This window comes from Zea mays, chromosome 1 (assembly GCF_902167145.1).
Source record: "Zea mays cultivar B73 chromosome 1, Zm-B73-REFERENCE-NAM-5.0, whole genome shotgun sequence".
NCBI lineage: Eukaryota > Viridiplantae > Streptophyta > Magnoliopsida > Poales > Poaceae > Zea > Zea mays.
Genome location: NC_050096.1, coordinates 64263728 through 64282912, shown reverse-complemented (window position 1 = coordinate 64282912; position 19185 = coordinate 64263728). Strand labels below are relative to the sequence as shown.

At 44.7% G+C, this 19185-nt stretch overlaps 1 protein-coding gene across 1 annotated transcript; it reads right to left on the bottom strand.

Moving 5' to 3' along the window:
- Positions 1–978: 978 nt before the first annotated feature.
- Positions 979–3604, bottom strand: LOC103635519 (cytochrome P450 709B2). The gene is made up of 5 exons (XM_008657952.4): positions 3076–3604; positions 2621–2844; positions 2286–2530; positions 1785–2202; positions 979–1708 (listed from the first exon to the last, which is right to left on the bottom strand). The coding sequence occupies exons 1-5, from the start codon at positions 3335–3337 to the stop codon at positions 1277–1279; spliced, it is 1581 nt and encodes a 526-aa protein (XP_008656174.1). The 5' UTR covers positions 3338–3604; the 3' UTR covers positions 979–1276.
- Positions 3605–19185: the final 15581 nt, after the last annotated feature.

Below are 19185 nucleotides of genomic sequence, written 5' to 3'. Positions count from 1 at the left end.
CAGTGAACGATGCAATATAGTCAGAGACAGATCCAAACTGTTTAATGTGGAACAATCTACGAATCAACACCTCGTGCTCGTCACGACCAAAACGATCCATAAGGAGTGTGCAAAATGTATCCCATGGCGCATGAGTGAGCCTACGCTCCATGGATTGAAACCATCGTGCAGCCGGACCTTCTAAGTACATAGTAGCCACCTTAACCCACACATCGCGATCGACAGAATACATATCAAAGTAATTCTGACAACGGGAACGCCACAAACGTGGATTGGTCCCATCAAATTTGTGGAAAGGCATCTGGGGAAGATGACCACGAGGATGGAACCCCCCTTGAAACTGATGGTACGAATGCGGCACAAACTGATCATGTGGAATATGAGGTACAAAGAAGGATGGATCCGACGTACCCTTGACCGGGTGACGGGTCTGGGGTCCGAGGGACCCAGACATCATCCCGGGTATGATTGTCAGTGCGGTGGCCGATTGGCCCATCAGCGCGTGATCCGGCAGCTTGTCGCGAAGGAGCCGACTCGGTGCCGAGAACACCCGGCTGGGATGCGGAGTTGACGCGCGCATCGCGCTCGAAGAACTTGTTGAGTTTGGAGATCTCCAGGCGGATGTCAGACACCGAAGATTCGATCTCCGGCTTCCATGCAGTGAAGGATCGATCAAATTCGGTGGCAGCTTCCTCCAGGGCTTGGATGCGAACGTTGCGGTTCTCCTCAGCCACAGATAAATCGGCGAATCTCTGATTCAGAATTGTGTCATGGTCAGCGAAACCCTTGGCAATTTCCTTGGAAACTTCCGTCCGCATCAATTCATCATCTCCTCGAACATGGATTTGAGGTTGGGATCCATGGCTCCCAACCCATTCTGTCGGCGAGTATAGTAACGGTGGTGCTGCTCCAGACCGGAACGAGGTCTTTGATACCAATTGTTAGGAGATGCTAGGAGGGAGACAGAAGACTTGGACAGGAAGAAGAGTAGATGGCAGAGTAGATAGGCAGAGCGACAGTCTGTCCAGAATTCTTATTACAAGTCTGATGTCTTTTCCCTAATCAATATTCCCTTATATCTCAATTACAACTCACACAAACTCCCTAAGCCGAGTACTAGGCCGGCGCAGACTGGATCCCCTTCGTGGGCCTGCATTGGATGGTTCTTCTGTCGGGCTTGTTACAGCAGTAGTAACACAAAGAGAGTACCATTTGTCACACACTAGTCATGTATTCATTTTCACACACAAAACGAGCTTTTACAATATTATCCCTCTCAGCCATCCACATTCCTGACGATGAGAGGCATCCCAAGCTTGGGTGTCAAGGACAGGAGATACTTGGGCTTGTGAACATACTTTGGGGAGAGGGAGAAGGAGAACCTCCTGAGGATCATCGCCATGACGACCTGCACTTCTACGATGCCGAAGCTCTGGCCAGTGCACACTCTTGGGCCCAGGGAGAAAGACAGCAGCGCCTTGGGATCCTTGGCGGCCTTTGTGAGGCCATGCTCGAACCTCATCGGGTTGAACTCATCGGCGTCGGGGCCCCAGACCTGCTTGTCCCGGTGCAGCATGGCAATGGGGATGGAGATGACGGTGCCCTGGGGCACCTTGATGCCTCCAAGGACGGCGTCCCAGGCAGCCCTCCGCTGTATGTACACGATCGGCGGGTAGAGCCGCGACGTCTCCAGCAACACCATGTATAGCTGCATGCATGATGGATGCATGGGTGAGTGAGTGTTTATTGCTTTCTGAGAGCAGAGATGCGTGTAAACTACGTACCAGCTTGAGCTTGGCGAGGACATCGGCATGGGGAACCTCGCCGTCGTCGCTGGTGCAGAATTCCCTGACGACCTCCTCCCTGACTTTGTCCTGCCATTCCGGGTGCACGGCGAGCAGGAACATGGCCCAGACCAGGAGCGTAGCTGTGGTTTCCTGCCCCGCGGCGAAGAAGGTCTTGCACTCGTCGATCACCTCGTCGGTTGTCAGCGTCTCGCCGCCGTTCCCGTGCTGCGGCTGCGGCGTCCACGCCTCTAGCAACAGCCCAAGTAGGTCGCCTCCGCCGGAAACGGCGCCGCCGCGCCCACCACGCCTATCAGCTCCGTCGGCGGCCAGCCGCGCCTGCATGATGGACATGATCTTGCTTCTCAGCTGTTTGTTCAGACGCCGGACGTGCAGGTTACGCCGAGTTGGCAGATACCTAAACAAACGAAACAAACAAAAAAAAAAAGATTACTCCTCCACTTGCACCGACTTGATGGAGATGATGACAGCGTACCATACCAGAGTATTGGAGCATCGAGCGTGGCCGCAGTGGCGAGCTTCTGCATCTCCCGCATCAGTACAATGACCTCCTCGACTTCCCGGTGGCTCGTGCCGAAGGCGACGCGGCCATTGACCTTGGAGGTCAGGTCGTTGAAGGCGTGGATCATGTCTATCTCGGCGGATTCCTCTTCGCTTCCGTGTATCTGGCCGCGCCATTGCTGCATCATCTGCTCCGTTACCTCTGCCGTCACCGCCGACATGCTCTGAATGAACACACACGCGCGCAGCAGTGTAAATGAAACCAATCATCTTCTACTATATATATATGTTAGATGTGCCTTTGTCTACCGTACCTTGATCGTCTCATGGTTGAACGCAGGGAGGACCACTTTGCGGTGCCGCTTCCAATCGTCTCCGTTTATCAATATGACACCGTTGCCGAAGAGGAACTTGAGCACGGGGATCATGAAGTCCTTCTGATACAGGCCCGTCCTGTCTGTCAGAACCTGCTTAATCAGCTGTAGATCAGTAGACAAGACAGCGGGAATCGGCCCGATCCAGAACAGCAACGTTCTCCCTGCACGAATGCCCAACAATATATATGTATATTTGAGGTTCCGTTTAATCAAAATCTTGAAGATAATGTCTTGTCGGCACTGGTTCATGACGAGTCACTCACGGCCAACCATGCATTTCCAACAACTGTAGACAGGCGCCTACTACATGTTTCTTGACAATTTCTTCTAGTAGAGAAGAAACGGGAAAAAAAAAATGGAGAATCAGCACCACCGGTGGTCACCAAGTTTACCATAGTCCGCGACCCATCTGTGAAACTGCGGCAAGAGGACGGGCATGATGTCGTGGCAGCCGGCGTCCAGGGGCGCCGTCCCTCTCCGGCCGGCCATCAGCAGCCGCTTCGCCTCCGGCAAGGACCCTGCCAGGAACGTGTAGGGCGGGCCCCGGATGCCCTGCCTGGCGAACGACCGCGCCACGGCGTGCGGCCGCCACACCAGGCGCCACAGCGCGAGCAGCAGCGCGAGAAGAGCGGCCAGCTGCACGGCCACCACCATGTCCGCCGATGCGAAATGAGGCTTGATCAGAGGTCCTTTTTATTGCCACACACAGTACCATGCCGTGCGGCTACCATGTGGGTGGAGTGTCATGCTTTGTATTCATAATAATATGCTATATAGTTCCTCCCTAAAAATGAAAAAAAGAAAGAAAATGATGTATAGCATGCATGGCTTGTTGGCAGCGTCGGTGCCATACCGCCATGTCCAGTTGAGGTGGTGGTCATCACAATGATCAACACGAGACAAATAAGGCCCTGCTTATTTTCGCTTATTTGGTGGTGACCGTGGCAAGAAACGTATAATACCACCAAACACCCTACGATAAACTCGCTCCTTCCTGTCGTGTCATTTTCCAGAGTAAAAAATTGAACTAGTAATGGAGAATCGAAAAACCGGTAACAACTTTTGGGGGATACGAGGAATCGGTGACCGCAAGAATCATAACCAGAAAAGGCGAAAATAAACAAGGCCTAAATAAGCACCTTTTATTATATGTTGTTTAAGGTTAAAGTCACTTGATAATTGATATATGTAGAAGAAGAAAGTTCATAGTAGTTGATCAAAATGATTATCCACCTTTTATGATTTAGAAATAGAGAAATCAATAGTAGTTGATCAAAAAAAAAGTATAGAGTAGATGTCGACTTCTTCTGGGTCCATGAACTCGTATAGAGTTCATGAGCAACTGAGGTGAGACCTCCCTATGATTGCATACGTTGAGTGTAAGAAGAAGACTATGTTGGAGCATAGAGTGAAGAATGTGTGTCCCAACTAGGGCTTCATCTTCTACAAGTGCGTAGATTACAGTGTGAGTTATTTTGATCCACCTATTTAATGGTTTGTAGTCATTTTTATGATGACTTTGATTAAACTTTTTATTAATTTGGTGTTCTCCTTTCAGTGGGAAGTAAAGGTTGATATTGCAATGAAGAGTATGTTAAGCATGTGCAAAAGTCAATTGAGGTGACCGATGAGAGTGCACCTATATATGAACAGATGAACCAATAGGAGAAGTCAACCAATGAAGAACTGATAAAGAATCTATCTATTTTAGATGGAATTAGTCACAAAATGTTTATTCTATTGAAGTGCATTGTTGCCTTAGTTTGTTTAGTGCTATTTTGGAATGTCTATATTGTACCAAGGCTTCAACAAATTAGGACCTTTTAAATTAGTTATATCATGTAATAGATATTTATGACCTTTTTAACTAATGATAGCATGGTCTAACATGCATGCATGTCCTAATGATAGCATGCTCTAACACGCCCAAAAGATGAGAAATTGGATGCATGTTCGATTTGTGATGCATCAGAACATAAGATCGAGCGAGATGGCCCTAGTGATAGTGATGGTGAATGATCTAGAAAGAGAGTTCATGCCAAGGTGATGTGCTATGCTCCTATAATACTATGCCTTGAAACATTTGTTTAAAAATAAAGAGCATGCAAAGTTGTTACAATGGCAGAAAGAAGACCATAACATATATGCTATGTTGAGATACCCCACTAATGGGCCCTACTGGAGAAAAGTCTATAGAGAATTCTCGAGAGTTTTTAGAGGATACAAGGAACTTAAGGTTTGGTGTAAGTGAAAGGAAAATGTGTCCTTAGGCCATTTCAATTTTGTTTTGGTGATTAAATGTTCAACACATTGTCTTGGACTAACATCTTGATGTATGAGCATAGGCACAGATATTTGGAAGGCAAATTGAGAAACATAGGAAAAGTGCATTTGGTGTATATTGCAAATCCTATCACAATAAAGGAACAAGGTTTGATTCTAGCACTTAGTAAATTGTTTTAGTTGCTAACTATGTTCATCTAAGTGCTAGGAAACTTCTCAAGTCGAACCATTTTGGAGAAATGGTGTTTGGCTAAGATTAGCCAAACATGTGCCAGTCTGGGGAGCACCAGACTGTCTGGTGCCTAGGCTATCAGCTGGCTGAACAGGTCACTCTCAGGAAAGTGCTGAGGCTCGATGGCTATAATTCATCGAACTGTCCAGTGTGCATCGGACTGTCCGGTGTGCTAGCCGCGCGCCTGGCTACGGTCGGTCATGCAATCAGCGTTGGCCACGTCAGCCGAACCAACTGTCACCAGGTTGCACCACACTGTCTGGTGTGCCAAGTGACCAACAGCTAGCAACGGTCGGCTCGACTGATTAAGGAAGGGAGTCGGTGCATCGGACAGTCCGGTGTGCATCAGATTGTCCGGTGCACCCACGGATAGAACGCAACTAGGGCCTTCCAAATGAAGATCAAATGGCTCCTGGGTCCCTTGGGGCTATAAAAGAACCCCTAGGTGCCATGGGACAGTACACAAGCACACTTTGAGAAATCTACAACTCCTAGACTTTGCGACCACACTGTCGGATCATTAGATAAAGATTTGAGCGCGTTCTTGAGTTGTGACTCCATTATTTTGATTCTTGCTCTTTTCTTGACTTGTGTGTGTGTTGTTGCTATGATTGAGTTCTTGTGTGTGTTTCTACTCCCCCCATACTCCGGTTTTAATTAAGATCATTTGTGTAAGGTGTCAGAGACTCCAACTTGTGGAGATTCCTCACAAACGAGATTTGATATAAGGAAGAAAACCATGGTACTTGTTGGCAACTTGTTCTCAAATGCTTCGAATTAAGAACAAGGCAACATAAAATGTTAAATGTTAATGCCCTTCGTCCATTGAAGCATTATCTCCCCAAGGGTATAATGAACTTCGGACGAAGGTCATGAGCAAAAATCACGAAGGTCATATCTTCGTGACTAGAGTTGTGAAATAGTGAAACATGAAATATAAAATATAAAACATGAAAGAATAATATATCAAAATACATAAACTTATTCATATATTTCATTATACAAACTTAAATATTAAAACATAACATTTCATCACATTTATACCTTCGTCTTGACAGAAGGCAATAATCCAAGTGTCGCATGCAAGTGATTACAAGATTGCGTGAACAGTACGGGGGTACTGTTCATCTATTTATAGGCACAGGGCGCAGCCTGTGTGAAATTACATTTATGCCCTTTACAATCGATTACAATCATGACACAAACTATCATGGGTCTATTGGTCATTTCATCTTTAAGTCGGTTCACTCCTTCGTCTTGAGACATGTCACTATGCCGAAGCTTTATGGGTGATAGCTTTGGCACTGCTTTTGAGAGGATCTGCCGAAGGTGTTTCTTTCTTCAGGATCTTCGGCTACGAAGCATACCCCCAATAGTAGCTCCTTCGCGGTGCTAGATCATTTTTCGTAACGAGCTTGATCCGTGAAAAAGTCTCCTAGGCTTCGGGATGCCGAAGATCCGAAAAACACCTTCCCTGAGCTCGTTGCCAAGAAACGATTAAAATAATTCGAGCACGAGGTGGCCCCACCATGCAGCAGTTACGCGCGTCCTGGCGATTCACCTGTGGCCCACCGTTCAGTGGGTGCGGGCGGCTGTTTGTCCGGTGCGGAAGACTTGATGATTTACCTTCCCACTTGCGGCACTATATAAACAGACGGGTAGGTGTGAAGTTACCACAGCATTCTTTGCTATTGCACTGTTTTGCTGCCAAAAATTTGACCATAGCCGAAGCTTGCTTACTGCATCCTCAACCGAAGCTATTCATTTTGCTCAAGCTTCGTAACAAGAAAGAGCTTCGGCAAAGTTTAAAAATTTTCAACTTCGTCAAAAAACAAGAAATTCAATCATCAGATGGCTAGGGTACGCTCAACAGCTAGGGTTACTCGCGATGGAGAGGAAGTCGAAGGTGTCGAAATCGCTCCAATCTCTGAAGTGATGAAACGGTCAGGGCTGGTAGTATCGGAGGATGCACCTGCCGCTGAAGCTGAGCAGGTTGATGCTAAGGAAATTGAATCTGAAGATGATTACAGCGTCGTGCCATCTAAACCCAGTCACCTGGAGTTTGGGAAATCCACCATTACCGAAGGTGATATGTCTAAGCTGATGAAGTTAGGCTATTTTAGTGAAGCAAAAAAGGAGCTGGTTCGTTTTGGCGGAGAGGAAATTACTCTGAAGCCAGAAAAGGATGAGGTGGTAGTCTTCAAAAGCTTTTTTAAAGCGGGATTAAGATTTCCTTTGAATGGGATGATTGCTGATGTTTTGAAGAAGTTTGGGATTTATCTTCATCATCTAACTCCTAACGCCATCGTTAGGCTTAGTGTCTACATCTGGGCCCTCTGAAGCCAAGGGGTAGAACCATTTGTCGAAGTCTTCTGCCGAGTACATGAGCTTCATTATCAAACAAAAGCTAGAGAAGATGGGCTGCATGAAAACTTCGGCTGCTACAATTTTGCTTATCGCAAAAATACGAAGTTTCCAGTTATCAGCTATCGTACCAAGTGGCCAGCTGGCTGGAAGACTGAATGGTTTTACGTCAAAGTTGGTGAAGAAAAGGAGAAGCTGGTCCAAAGTCTACTAGAATTAATCTTTGGAGAAACCAGGCCCCAGTGCAACATGACACCGGAGAGTCCAAGCCAAATTGCACTGGGCAAATTTCGAGTTATTGCAGAGCATATTGGCACTAGGGATCTGGTGCAAGAATTCTTGGCTTTTAGAGTGTTCCCAACTTTGAAAGAGTGGGACATGCCGAAGCTCAAGGGAGAAAAGAAAAAGAGGGAACTTGTTCGATTGCCCTATTATTATAAATTCAAGAAACATTTCAAAGTACCTTGCCAAGAATGGTTAGACACAATTGAAGTTATGTGCAACGAAATTCTTGGCAATTATTCTAAAAAAGAAGATCAACTAATGACTGCAGCCTTCGGCACTCGTCCAAAGCGAAGGTTAAACCGGGTGATGGATGCTCTGAACTTTGAGTATCCTGACTATGAGCGGTTGGACCGAGGTGCCGAAGGACAGAAGAGAAAGAGAGTTGCTAGCGTCCTGAATAAAGAAGCTGCTAAATTGGTGAAAGATGATGAAGAAAAACTGAAAAAGAGAAAGTTGAGGCCTGAGCCAAAGATAGATGCTTCGAAGAAAAGAAAGGCTGCGGCTCCGAAGCAGAAGGCACCTGATATAGAAGAAGAAACTGCTGCAACACCTTCTGCCACCGACGTGGAGGAAATCTTAAAGGTAATGACTGAATCTTTGCCTATCAAGCTAAGTCCACTGGGGCCGCATCTGACGAAGCTTTTTCAGAAGGAAAAGGAGCCCTCGATAACGAAGAAGGCAGTTGGGCCAAAAAAATGAAGAATTATTACAGTGACAGAAGTTATTGAAGGGACACCACCACAAGCTTCGGCTTCGAAGGCACCAGCTGTTGAGAGCGCAACAGCTACCGAAGCTACAGCTGCCGAAGCTGCCACGACCGAAGATGTACATTTATAAAGCACACTTTCTAATATTGATAAAATACTTCTAGACATGGCCGCTGAAGAAACTGTTGCAGCCACCGAAGAAACCATGGCCACAGAGCCTGAGAAGGAAAAGAAAATAGCCGAAGACGCTTCGAAAGAGGAAATTTTCAACTTTCAAAACTTAATTGGACAAGAGTTGATGAAGGCTGAGAAAGAAGAGTTAAAAGAATATGCCATATCCTGCGGATATCAACCAGGGGCACTGCTCTTCGATGGTGTTGACGATGAAAAGTTAGGCTGCGTCCGAGATCAAACCGGAGTGAAGGTTATCGGTACTCTATCAAAGATGTTGGGGGCCTTCGGCTTCCGAAGGTCCTCAAAAACATGATTTGACAATGTTTTCCAAGTGAAATATGTGAACAGGTATCTTCGGAATCGGATCATGAGTATACAAGAGCATGGTCAGGACGAAGCCTGAGCGAGACGAAAGGTGATTATGACGAAGGACAAGGTGATCACGAAGCTGTGCGCAGAAAAGCTTCGGCATGACAGCAGAAAAGGGGGAACCGACTTAAAGATGAAAAGGCAAATTAGACCTTGAAGAATTACTATAGAGTTATTAGCAAATGTAAAGGGCATGAATGTAATTCTACATGGGTTGCGTCCCTTGCCTATAAATAGATGAACAGTACTCCCGTACTGTTCACGCTGACTGGGCATTCGCTTTTTGCATCACGCTTGTACCCTTGCTTTCCTTCAAACCAAAGGTACATTTATAATTTGTAATTGTGGATATGGCAATGCAAATAAAAATAAGTTGATGATGATGTTTATATTATTTTTTGTATTTCGTATACGAATTCTTCCTCGTTATTTATTGTGTTTACGAAGGTTTTTCCTTCATAACCTTCGTCCGGAATTCATTATATCCGAAGGGAAATAATGTCTCGAAGGACGAAGGACTTTAACATTTAACACTTTTCATGTTGCCTTGTTCTTAACTCTTAGCATTTGAGAACAAGTCCCCAACATTGGCGCCCACCTCCGGTGAACTCACTTCCACTTTTTGAGTTTCGAACACCTTCGGCAAGCATAGACCTTCGTCATGCCGCCAAAAAAAGCTTCAGCAACAGGGACTGCAGCTCTGCAACCGCTGGACCCCAACCAGGAGACCCTCTCTCTTCGGGAGGCCCGAAGCCAAAAGAGGAAGGCCACCAGTCCAACGCCTCAAGAGGACGAATTGGATCAAGAGATCAGAGATATGGAGATGCTTCATCAACAGGTGCAAAGGAAGAAGGAAAAGATGGCTAGGCTAGCTGACCTGCAAAGGCAGATAGACGAAGCCTCTGAAGAAGTTCGCCATCTTACTCAAGATGAGAAGAACCGAAGGCCCCAACACAGAGAGCTTCATCAGGAGGGCTTCTTCAACGAAGATGACTGGTATGAGAATTTCCATCATGGGAATTTTGCTTTTGATGATGCTTCTCCTCTGTCAGCAGAACTGCAGGCTACACCTTGGCCTCCGTCCTACAAGCCACCTCAACTACCCATGTACGACGGCCACTCAAATCCGAAGCAGTTTCTGATGAGTTACGAAGCAACAATATCTTCCTATGGTGGCAATACTGCAGTCATGGCGAAATCTTTCGTCATGGCTATCAAGAATGTTGCACAAACCTGGTACTCCTCTCTTCGGCCAGGAACAATCACATCATGGCAGAAGCTGAAGGATATGCTGATCACCAGTTTTCAAGGGTTTCAAACGAAGCCGGTCACTGCTCAAGCCTTATTCCAGTGCACCCAAGATCACGAAGAATATCTTCAAGCGTATGTCCGAAGATTCTTACGCCTGAGGGCACAAGTGCCAACAGTGCCCAATAAAATTGTCATTGAGGCCATGATTAAGGGGCTTCGGCCGGGACCTTCAGCCCAATACTTTGCCAGGAAACCCCCTCAGACTCTGGAGAAATTGCTTCAGAAGATGGATGAATACATTCGCGCTGACAATGACTTTCGACAAAGAAGGGAGGAAGCTTACAGATTCTCCGAAATAGCCAGGGGCTTCGGAGGGAGGTTTCATCCTAGACATGTCAGATCGATTCATTCCACCCAGAATGATGACAGGGGAAGCCAGCAGCAGAGGCCGCAATATTCCTCCCAGGCCTCCCAGGCTTCGGGGCAGCAGCAGAGTTATCCTCGGCCTCCAGCTCCAAGGGGCAGAGGTGCCAGGGGCTTCGGAGGAAGATTTGGGGATCAGCCAAGGAAAATTTATTGCTTATTCTGTGGTGAGGACAAGGGCCACACCACCAGGATGTGCCATGTCACCATCCAGAAACAAAAAGAAATAGCAGAAGCTGCAGCCCAACAGACCCAGCCGAAGCAAGTCATGCATACTGCTTCGTACCACTCGCCTTATATCACAGAGTATGTGGGTAACCACCCTGCAGCTTCTGTTGCTTCGGCAAGTCAATCTCAGGCATCTTGGCAACAACTTCCACCTCCACCACCAATGCAACGAGGCCAGCAGCCAGAAGGGAGTCAGCATACTCAACACCAACGAGACTTCAGAGAAGAGTCCGAAGCTCGCACAGTCAATAGTACTGTGCCAGAATCGAAGCACATTTATTGACAAATATCCTACCTCGACAGCAGTTTTTGCATTCAGTATCATTTTCTTTTTAATAAGGAACAATTATTGAAAGTCTAAGTGTTTTTTGTCGTTTTCAATTTCTTGTAATAGCTTCGACTTTGCTATAGTACAAGTATACCTTCTCCACAGAATAACGGAGTCCAAAAAGTTGCCGAAGCATAAGAACTTATGGTTACAGGGTGAATCTTTGAAATAACAAAAAGTCGTTCCTAAGGGAGCGCAACGTAAGTTTTCTGCTCAAAAGTCGTTCCGAAGGGAATGCAGAGCTTACAGCGAAAAATAAACGCTGATTCCGTTGAAAGTAAAAGGCGAAGAAGCTCCTAAGGGAGGCTTACAACGAAAAATAAACGCTGATTCCGCTGAAAGTAAAAGGCGAAGAAGCTCCTAAGGGAGGCTTACAGCGAAAAATAAACGCTGATTCCGCTGAAGTAGAAGGCGAAGAAGCTCCTAAGGGAGGCTTACAGTGAAAAAACGTCGATCTTCGGCAAATATCATTTTGCATAACATCACATCATCACATCATTTGCATAGCATAACATCATACATCATATTGCATCAACGACGCAAGAAGGGGGTCTCAGTATTGATATTCGAAGATTGTTTCGAAGAAATAGTGCCAGGGCACAAAAATAGTTATTGAAGAACTATACCTTCGTCAAACTCTGAAATGAAAAGATCTATTGGTTATTGATTTTACGAGGATTGGCTACTGATTTTATGAGAACACGGATATTATTTACGAAGCATGAAAAGAAGGGAAGGTGTTTTTTCGCCGAAGGCTCAAAAACGGTATGTATGTGAAGTTTCATGCATCGTAAAGAATAGAACCATAAATAGCTTATATATTACATTCAAAGTTACAAAATATTACACATGTTCCTCAACAAACATTACATTCTAAATATTTTCACAATAACATCTAATCTTCCCTTAGAACTACTTATGCAGCTTCGTTTAGTAGCTGATCAACAACTTTATCCATGATGGCTTCGACCATTTTTCTAATTTCGTCGTCCCCCTTCACGTGGGGATTCGCCGATGGCTCGGTAGGCTCTGAGGGAGGAGAAAGTGCGGCTGTGTTACAAAGCGTAAACAAGTTCGAAATCAAAAAATTACAACAAAAAGCCAAAAACCACTAGTCAATACCTATTTCCCCTTCGAGATCCGCACTTTTCTCAGCGGCCTCTGCTACTTTTCTAGCGTCATGAATACCTTTCTCGCTTTTTCGTATAATTTCTTGGGCCATCTCCCGACCACCATTGTCCCAGATGTCGGTGAAAAATTTTCCACCGACCAGGCTCGCTTCGGCCAAGGGGTCTTTTATATCTTCAGAGGATAAGGCGGCTTCGGATTGTGCCAAGAATTTCACATGGTCACAGCCTTTCCTCTCCAAAATAGTGGCAATCCCCCTGGCACCCGAAAAGGCGCATATGTCTCCACGACTATTCAAAATTTCTTCAAAGGCTTCAGCTTCGTGGATGATCCATCCAATTGGGCCTTCGGGGTCACCCCTTATGAAGTTCTCCTCACATGAGAATGCGCCAACGCTGGCGAAGCTGGTTCTTATTTTCTTAACACATTCTATAGATTTTTCGTAACACTTTTTCTTGGATGCCCGAAGCTCTTCAAATTTTTTTCTAGGTGACTGGCCCATTGTTCACTAATTTCTCGTTTTGTTTCTTCAAGTGTGCACTCTTCTTTAGCTCTGACTAGCTGTTTCCGAAGATCCTCGATTTCGCGCTTTTGAGCCTCAGCTTGAGCTTTGAAAGCAGCTTCGTCTTCTTTTATTTTATTCACTAACGAGTGCAATATTTTATCTTTTTCGAGACCTTCGTTCCTTAGTTCAATTACTTCGGAACGAAGGTTGCTCAAGGCTATGGTACACCCTTCGTCTTCAGCATCTTTTTGTGCCCTGAGGGCATTGCTAAGTATAAGGCCCTGGAAAAAATATGTGTTAATAAGTTTAAGCAAATAAAAAATCTTTGATTTCAAGAAAAAATACAAAGATCTCTTTTTTCACCTTTAAACTATTGTATGCTAAGTTGTCGGCCAGCTCGTTCTTTGACAACACTGAGAGCCCGTCTTCTAGTGTTGGGAATCCGAAGCTCTTGCTCATCTCCCGACAGACAGAGATCTCCTTGCTGTTAGGGAGACAATACAAGAAGTCTTCTTTTCCGCTGTCGTTGAATATTAACGCCCCCTTTGGATATTTCAGTTTCTGGGCATAGAACTGAGCCTCTTGCTTTTCTTTTTCAGTCATCTCCTTCCTCGAAGCATGTCGTAAAATATAATTGAAAGCTTCGGAAAATGCTTCGGGGGTGGCAGTGTCAGTTTCTTCAGCTGAAATTTGTTCTGCTGCTTCTGTTCCTTTGGTTTCCAAGGATTTCACCTTAGCGGGCTCTGAAGGCTCAGCTTCAGTCTCAGCTTGGTGCTTTGAAGCTTCGGCGCCAAAGGCTTCAATTTGCACTTCGGGAGTTTCAACAATTTTCTTCGGAGTAGTGCTTGAAGACTTTATTGTCTCCAAAACATCCAGTACATTAACCATCCTTTTTCTTTTGGGGGTCATTGCTGGACACTTTTGGCCTTTTGGTGCTTCAACTTTTGCTGAAGGACTTAAAATTTCATATGTCCTTGTTTCTGTAGCCTTCGGTTCTTCTATTTTCTCCATCTCCGGCATTATGACTGGCTCTTCAACATTCGGTAGGGGAGTCGGCTCCTTGGCTTCGGTGGCCGAAGAGGTTTCACCGACAAATTCAGGCACTGTGGCCGGTTCAATATAGTGTGGCCGGCGCGTAAGAACCTTTATCTTTTTCCTCTCCGGCGCTGGCTCACTGGGAGCGGCTGAAGCAACTTCTTTCGCTGAAGCAGTATTTTTCCTTTTCTGACCCCGTGTTAGGTAACGGTAGTCAGGGTACATGAACCCAATGGCATCAAATACTCGGTTGAGTCTTTTCTTCTTCTGGCCTCCGAAGGCTGCGGACAATGCAGTATCTTCTGCCTTCGAGTATGGTCCAAGCAGCTCATCGCTTATGGCATCAATACTTTTTAGCCAGTCATCATCTGGCTCGACGAATTTATCTCCATATTTGAAGGTGAATTTTAACCTAACTAGTCCTCCTTCGTTAGGTTCGCTGACGGTTTCCTTCGGCATTTCCCACTTTTCTGCAAGTGGCCATACTCTGAAGGCAATGTGTTCTTGGATTAAATCCCGTGTCCCGATGAAAGAACAAACCACGCCGAAGGCCCTCTGGCATTCTTCGGCTGCTTCGTCAATTTCCACCTTCGGCTTCCGAAGGCCGAAGCGCTGCCAAATAGGGCGCATAATGATATCTTTAATATCTTCTCGTGTCTTCAAGTCGTTCTTCACATAGAACCATTCCTTCATCCAGTCCCCAGGCCATCTCTTTCGAAAAGTTGGCACGGGACAACTCGACCCAGAGCGGGCGCCGAAGCTGTAGCAGCCAAAATTGTTATGGTATTGCTCTTTACCCCAAGGTTTTGTCTCATATAATAACTCATGCATGCTACAGAAACTTTTGGCATTTGGCTCCAAACCTTGACTTTTCACAGCCCATACGAAGATGCCCATCCTTATGATTGCTTCGGGAGTAATTTGATGGAGGCAGACTTCAAATATCTTCAAAACTTCCACGACAAAACTGCTCAAGGGAAACCGAAGTCCAGCCTTAAAGAAGCTTCAGAATATCACGACTTCATTTTCCTCGGGAGTCGGACAAGTTTTCTCTCCTTCGTCAGCCCTCACAATAGACAAGTCCCGAAAATATCTACCCCTCATATTGACAAGATGGCTTTGTTTGATGCTTGATTTCCCAAAAACTGCATGGCTTGGTCGCCAGGGTCGATCTTCGGAATCTTCACCACCACTTTCCACATCATAGCTGTCACTATCACCAGTGTCTTCAGAGAGGCCCTCTAAAATCTCCTTAGTAATCTTCTCTGTGTTTGTCTTTGCTATTGATTCAAGGAAGCCGAGATTCATCTCTTCGGAAAGGCTTAGCTTCGACTCAGCGACAGCTTTCTTGTCTTCAGACATCTTCGAAAATGCCAAGAAAGTGCTCTCAAAGATGAAGCTTAAAAATTTTAAAAAGGCCAGGCAAGCGTTGGTGTGCAAAGAGCTAAAAATTAGGAAGGCAAGAGCAGACGGCAAGAAAACATGCTAAATGTGCTCGCGGTGCGTTCTTATTTATACGCCCAATGTGTTGCAAGTGGCAGGGCCCCACTAGTCATTGACTATTGCTATTCTAGCAAAGGAAAGGTGTTTTTTCGGACCTTCGGCTTAAGGCCTTCGTCCATATCGCAATCTGAATTTATTATTCTAGCAAATTAATATTGCGAGGGGCTACTGTTGGGGGCCTTCGGCTTCCGAAGGTCCTCAAAAACATGATTTGATAATGTTTTCCAAGTGAAATATGTGAACAGGTATCTTCAGAATCGGATCATGAGTATACAAGAGCATGGTCAGGACGAAGCCTGAGCGAGACGAAAGGTGATTATGACGAAGGACAAGGTGATCACGAAGCTGTGCGCAGAAAAGCTTCGGCATGACAGCAGAAAAGGAGGAACCGACTTAAAGATGAAAAGGCAAATTAGACCTCGAAGAATTACTATAGAGTTATTAGCAAATGTAAAGGGCATGAATGTAATTCTACATGGGTTGCGTCCCTTGCCTATAAATAGATGAACAGTACTCCCATACTGTTCACGCTGACTGGACATTCGCTTTTTGTATCACGCTTGTACCCTTGCTTTCCTTCAAACCAAAGGTACATTTATAATTTGTAATTGTGGATATGGCAATGCAAATAAAAATAAGTTGATGATGATGTTTATATTATTTTTCGTATTTCGTATACGAATTCTTCCTCATTATTTATTGTGTTTACGAAGGTTTTTCCTTCATAACCTTCGTCCGGAATTCATTATATCCGAAGGGAAATAATGTCTCGAAGGACGAAGGACTTTAACATTTAACACTTTTCATGTTGCCTTGTTCTTAACTCTTAGCATTTGAGAACAAGTCCCCAACAAAAGAGTATTGGTTTCCCGATGCTTGAGACTAACATAAGCCTCTACTGACGACAACATCTTGTCGGTAGTTTATTCTATTCTAATTTCAAGGTAAAAACTTTTCTTCGACTTTTTATTGTTTTGAACAACGAAGGTGTTTTCTAACGAAGGTTGCTTGTGCACAGAGTATGCTGTTGAGTAAAGCTTTGAGAATGCAACAAGATCTTGAAGATAAAAAACATGAAGTTATAATTGAGGGTTTAGAAAGCAAATTAAAAGATCAAGCAGCTGCTCTTGAAAAGAAGGATTTCGAGCTTCAGACAACAGAAGGTTTATTGGCAGAAGCTGAAGCTAAAATTGCAAAGTTAAATACGGAGCTTCTCTCAAAGTCAGAAAGCTTCGAACAGGAAAAGCAGAAGTTAAATGCCAAATTTAAGACTGAGGTCGAGAAAAGTTCAAATTTGCAAAAATCATTGACAGAACTTCAAAACAAATGTCTGGAGTTCAGTAGCCGATGTATACAACGGCTGAAGCAGATCTTCAATTCAGTTGGAGCCAGTTGGGAAAAATTTAGTCCTTCGACTGAAGACCTGCCAGGGGCCTTCGAACATATCAAGGGTGAAGTTGATGCCCTTGATGAAATTATAGCCGAACATGGTGATTTTTGTGCCCTGGCAGCTTCTCGGGGCACAGCTGTCGCTTTCCTGAAATCTGGTTGCACACATGGAAAGATTGTCAATAGACCCAACTTTAGTTTATCACCAGCAGATCTGGTTGATATTCCCAGTCTTGCCCGAAGCATAGGAAACAGATTTATAAAACTAGTATGGACGAAGGGTGGACGAAGCATAGCTGGTGACGAAGCTTGAGGTCATCTTAAGCCGGTAACAAAATCATACCTTGTGCTTACCTTTTCCTTTAAACTTGAATTTTCCTTACAATACTTTAATATGTACAGGATGACAAAGCTGAGGAGCAAGATGACGAAGCTGAAGAGCACAAAGCCGAAGCTTAACAGACGATCCGAAGCTCAATATATAATGATGAAGCTTGAATAGATAGCTGTGGAAAAAACTCTAAGAACTCTTGTAATAACCTTTGTAAAGAATATTGTAATCTAAGAATTAGATTTTACTCTATAAATTTTGTCCATACCTTGTAATATATTTTTACCTTTCCATCAATGTATGAAGTGCTTCGATGTGAACAAAACTAGCATTTTTTTGAGCCGAAGGCGAAAAACACCTTCCCTTCTTTTCGTACACAGTGAAGCATGAAACTGCTTCTTTTCTTTTTGCCGAAGCCTTATCTTTAGAGCCGAACCAACCGCCTATGTTATGATGATGATGATCCTATGTATGTCTAAATGAATGTTTATGAATGCAAATGTATGATGTAATGTGTCGTGCAAATGAATGTCCAAACACACGCATACAAAGCCAAAACCATAGCCTTCATTCCCTTAGGAATGACCGAAGTCTCTTTGTCGTTTATTTTTCGGCTTCACCGCTTATTTTTCGGTGTATCAGCGCTGACTTTTCGCTGTAAGTTTTGCATCCCCTTAGGAACGTCTTTTGAACTTCTTCGCCTTCTATTTTGGCGGTATCGCGTTGACTTTTCGCGCTTCGCCTTATATTTCGGCGGTATCAGCGTTGACTTTTCGCTGTAAGCTCTGCATTCCCTTGGGAACGACTTTTGAGCAGAAAACTTACGCTGCACTCCCTTAGGAACGGCTTTTTGTAGCTTCGTCGTGCTCTGCATCCCCTTAGGGACGAATTTCGAGCTTATCCCTGTTTTTTCCTTTTTCCCTGCACTCGATGGTGCATGCTCAGTTTTTACATTTACATATTTGGGGGATTTTGCTCTTGTAGAGTTGAAATAAGAAAAAGAGAAATTACATGCTATGGTCCCATTAAAAACCTTTCTCCCCCTTTAGAAAGGAAAAGGGTGCCATAGAAAAAATAAAAAGGTTACATCAAGCTATACATAATATCGCCAAAGCTCATCCGCATTCCAAGATCTAGGAATATCGTTGTCGTCCATATCCTTCAATCTGTAAGAACCGGGTCTTGATGAAGATATGACCAGAAAAGGTCCTTCCCACTTCAACTGTAGCTTGTCTACTGTATCTGGGTTGGCAACTCTCCGAAGTACCAAATGCCCTGCCTTAATGTTCTTTAGCCGAACTTTTCTGTCACGCCACTTTATTGTTTCGGTTTGATATTTATTGATGTTCTCGACGGTCTGAAGCCTGATCCCTTCTATAGCATCTTTTGCCACAGAACAATCAGCTTCGTCCTCTGCCGAAGCCACTGTTCTTATTGATCCTGCCTTAGCTTCTTCTGGGGTTATTGCTTCATCACCAAACAGTAATTTGAATGGTGTAAAGCCTGTTGACCTTGATATTGTTGTGTTGTGGCTCCACACCACTTTGATCAATTCATCTAGCCACTTTCCTCTGGGCTGATTGAAGATTAACTTCATTATTCCCGTCATTATAATGTCATTAGCTCTTTCAACAAGTCCATTTGACTCCGGATGTCTGACCGATGCAAAATGAATCTTTGTGCCAATTTGTTCACAGAATTCTTTGAAAGCTTCAGCATCGAATTGTGTCCCGTCGTCCACAGTAATAGCCTTCGGCACTCCGAAGCGACAAACAATATTTTGCCAGAAAAATTTCTGGACAGTGACCGAAGTTATTGTGGCTAAAGGCTTCGCCTCAATCCACTTGGAAAAATACTCTACCGCCACCACAACATATTTTAGATTTCCTTGTGCTGGTGGAAGTGGGCCTAGCAAATCGAGGCCCCACCTTTGCAACGGCCAAGTGGGCTGTATTAACTGAGTGAGA

Coding starts and splice junctions, on each gene's coding strand:
- LOC103635519 (XM_008657952.4), bottom strand. CDS start 3,337: ATGGTGGTGGCCGTGCAGCTGGCCGCTCTTCTCGCGCTGCTGCTCGCG. Junction 2,203..2,285: donor CTCGATGCTCCAATACTCTG/GTATGGTACGCT, acceptor TCGTTTGTTTAG/GTATCTGCCAACTCGGCGTA. Junction 1,709..1,784: donor TCCTCGCCAAGCTCAAGCTG/GTACGTAGTTTA, acceptor TCATGCATGCAG/CTATACATGGTGTTGCTGGA.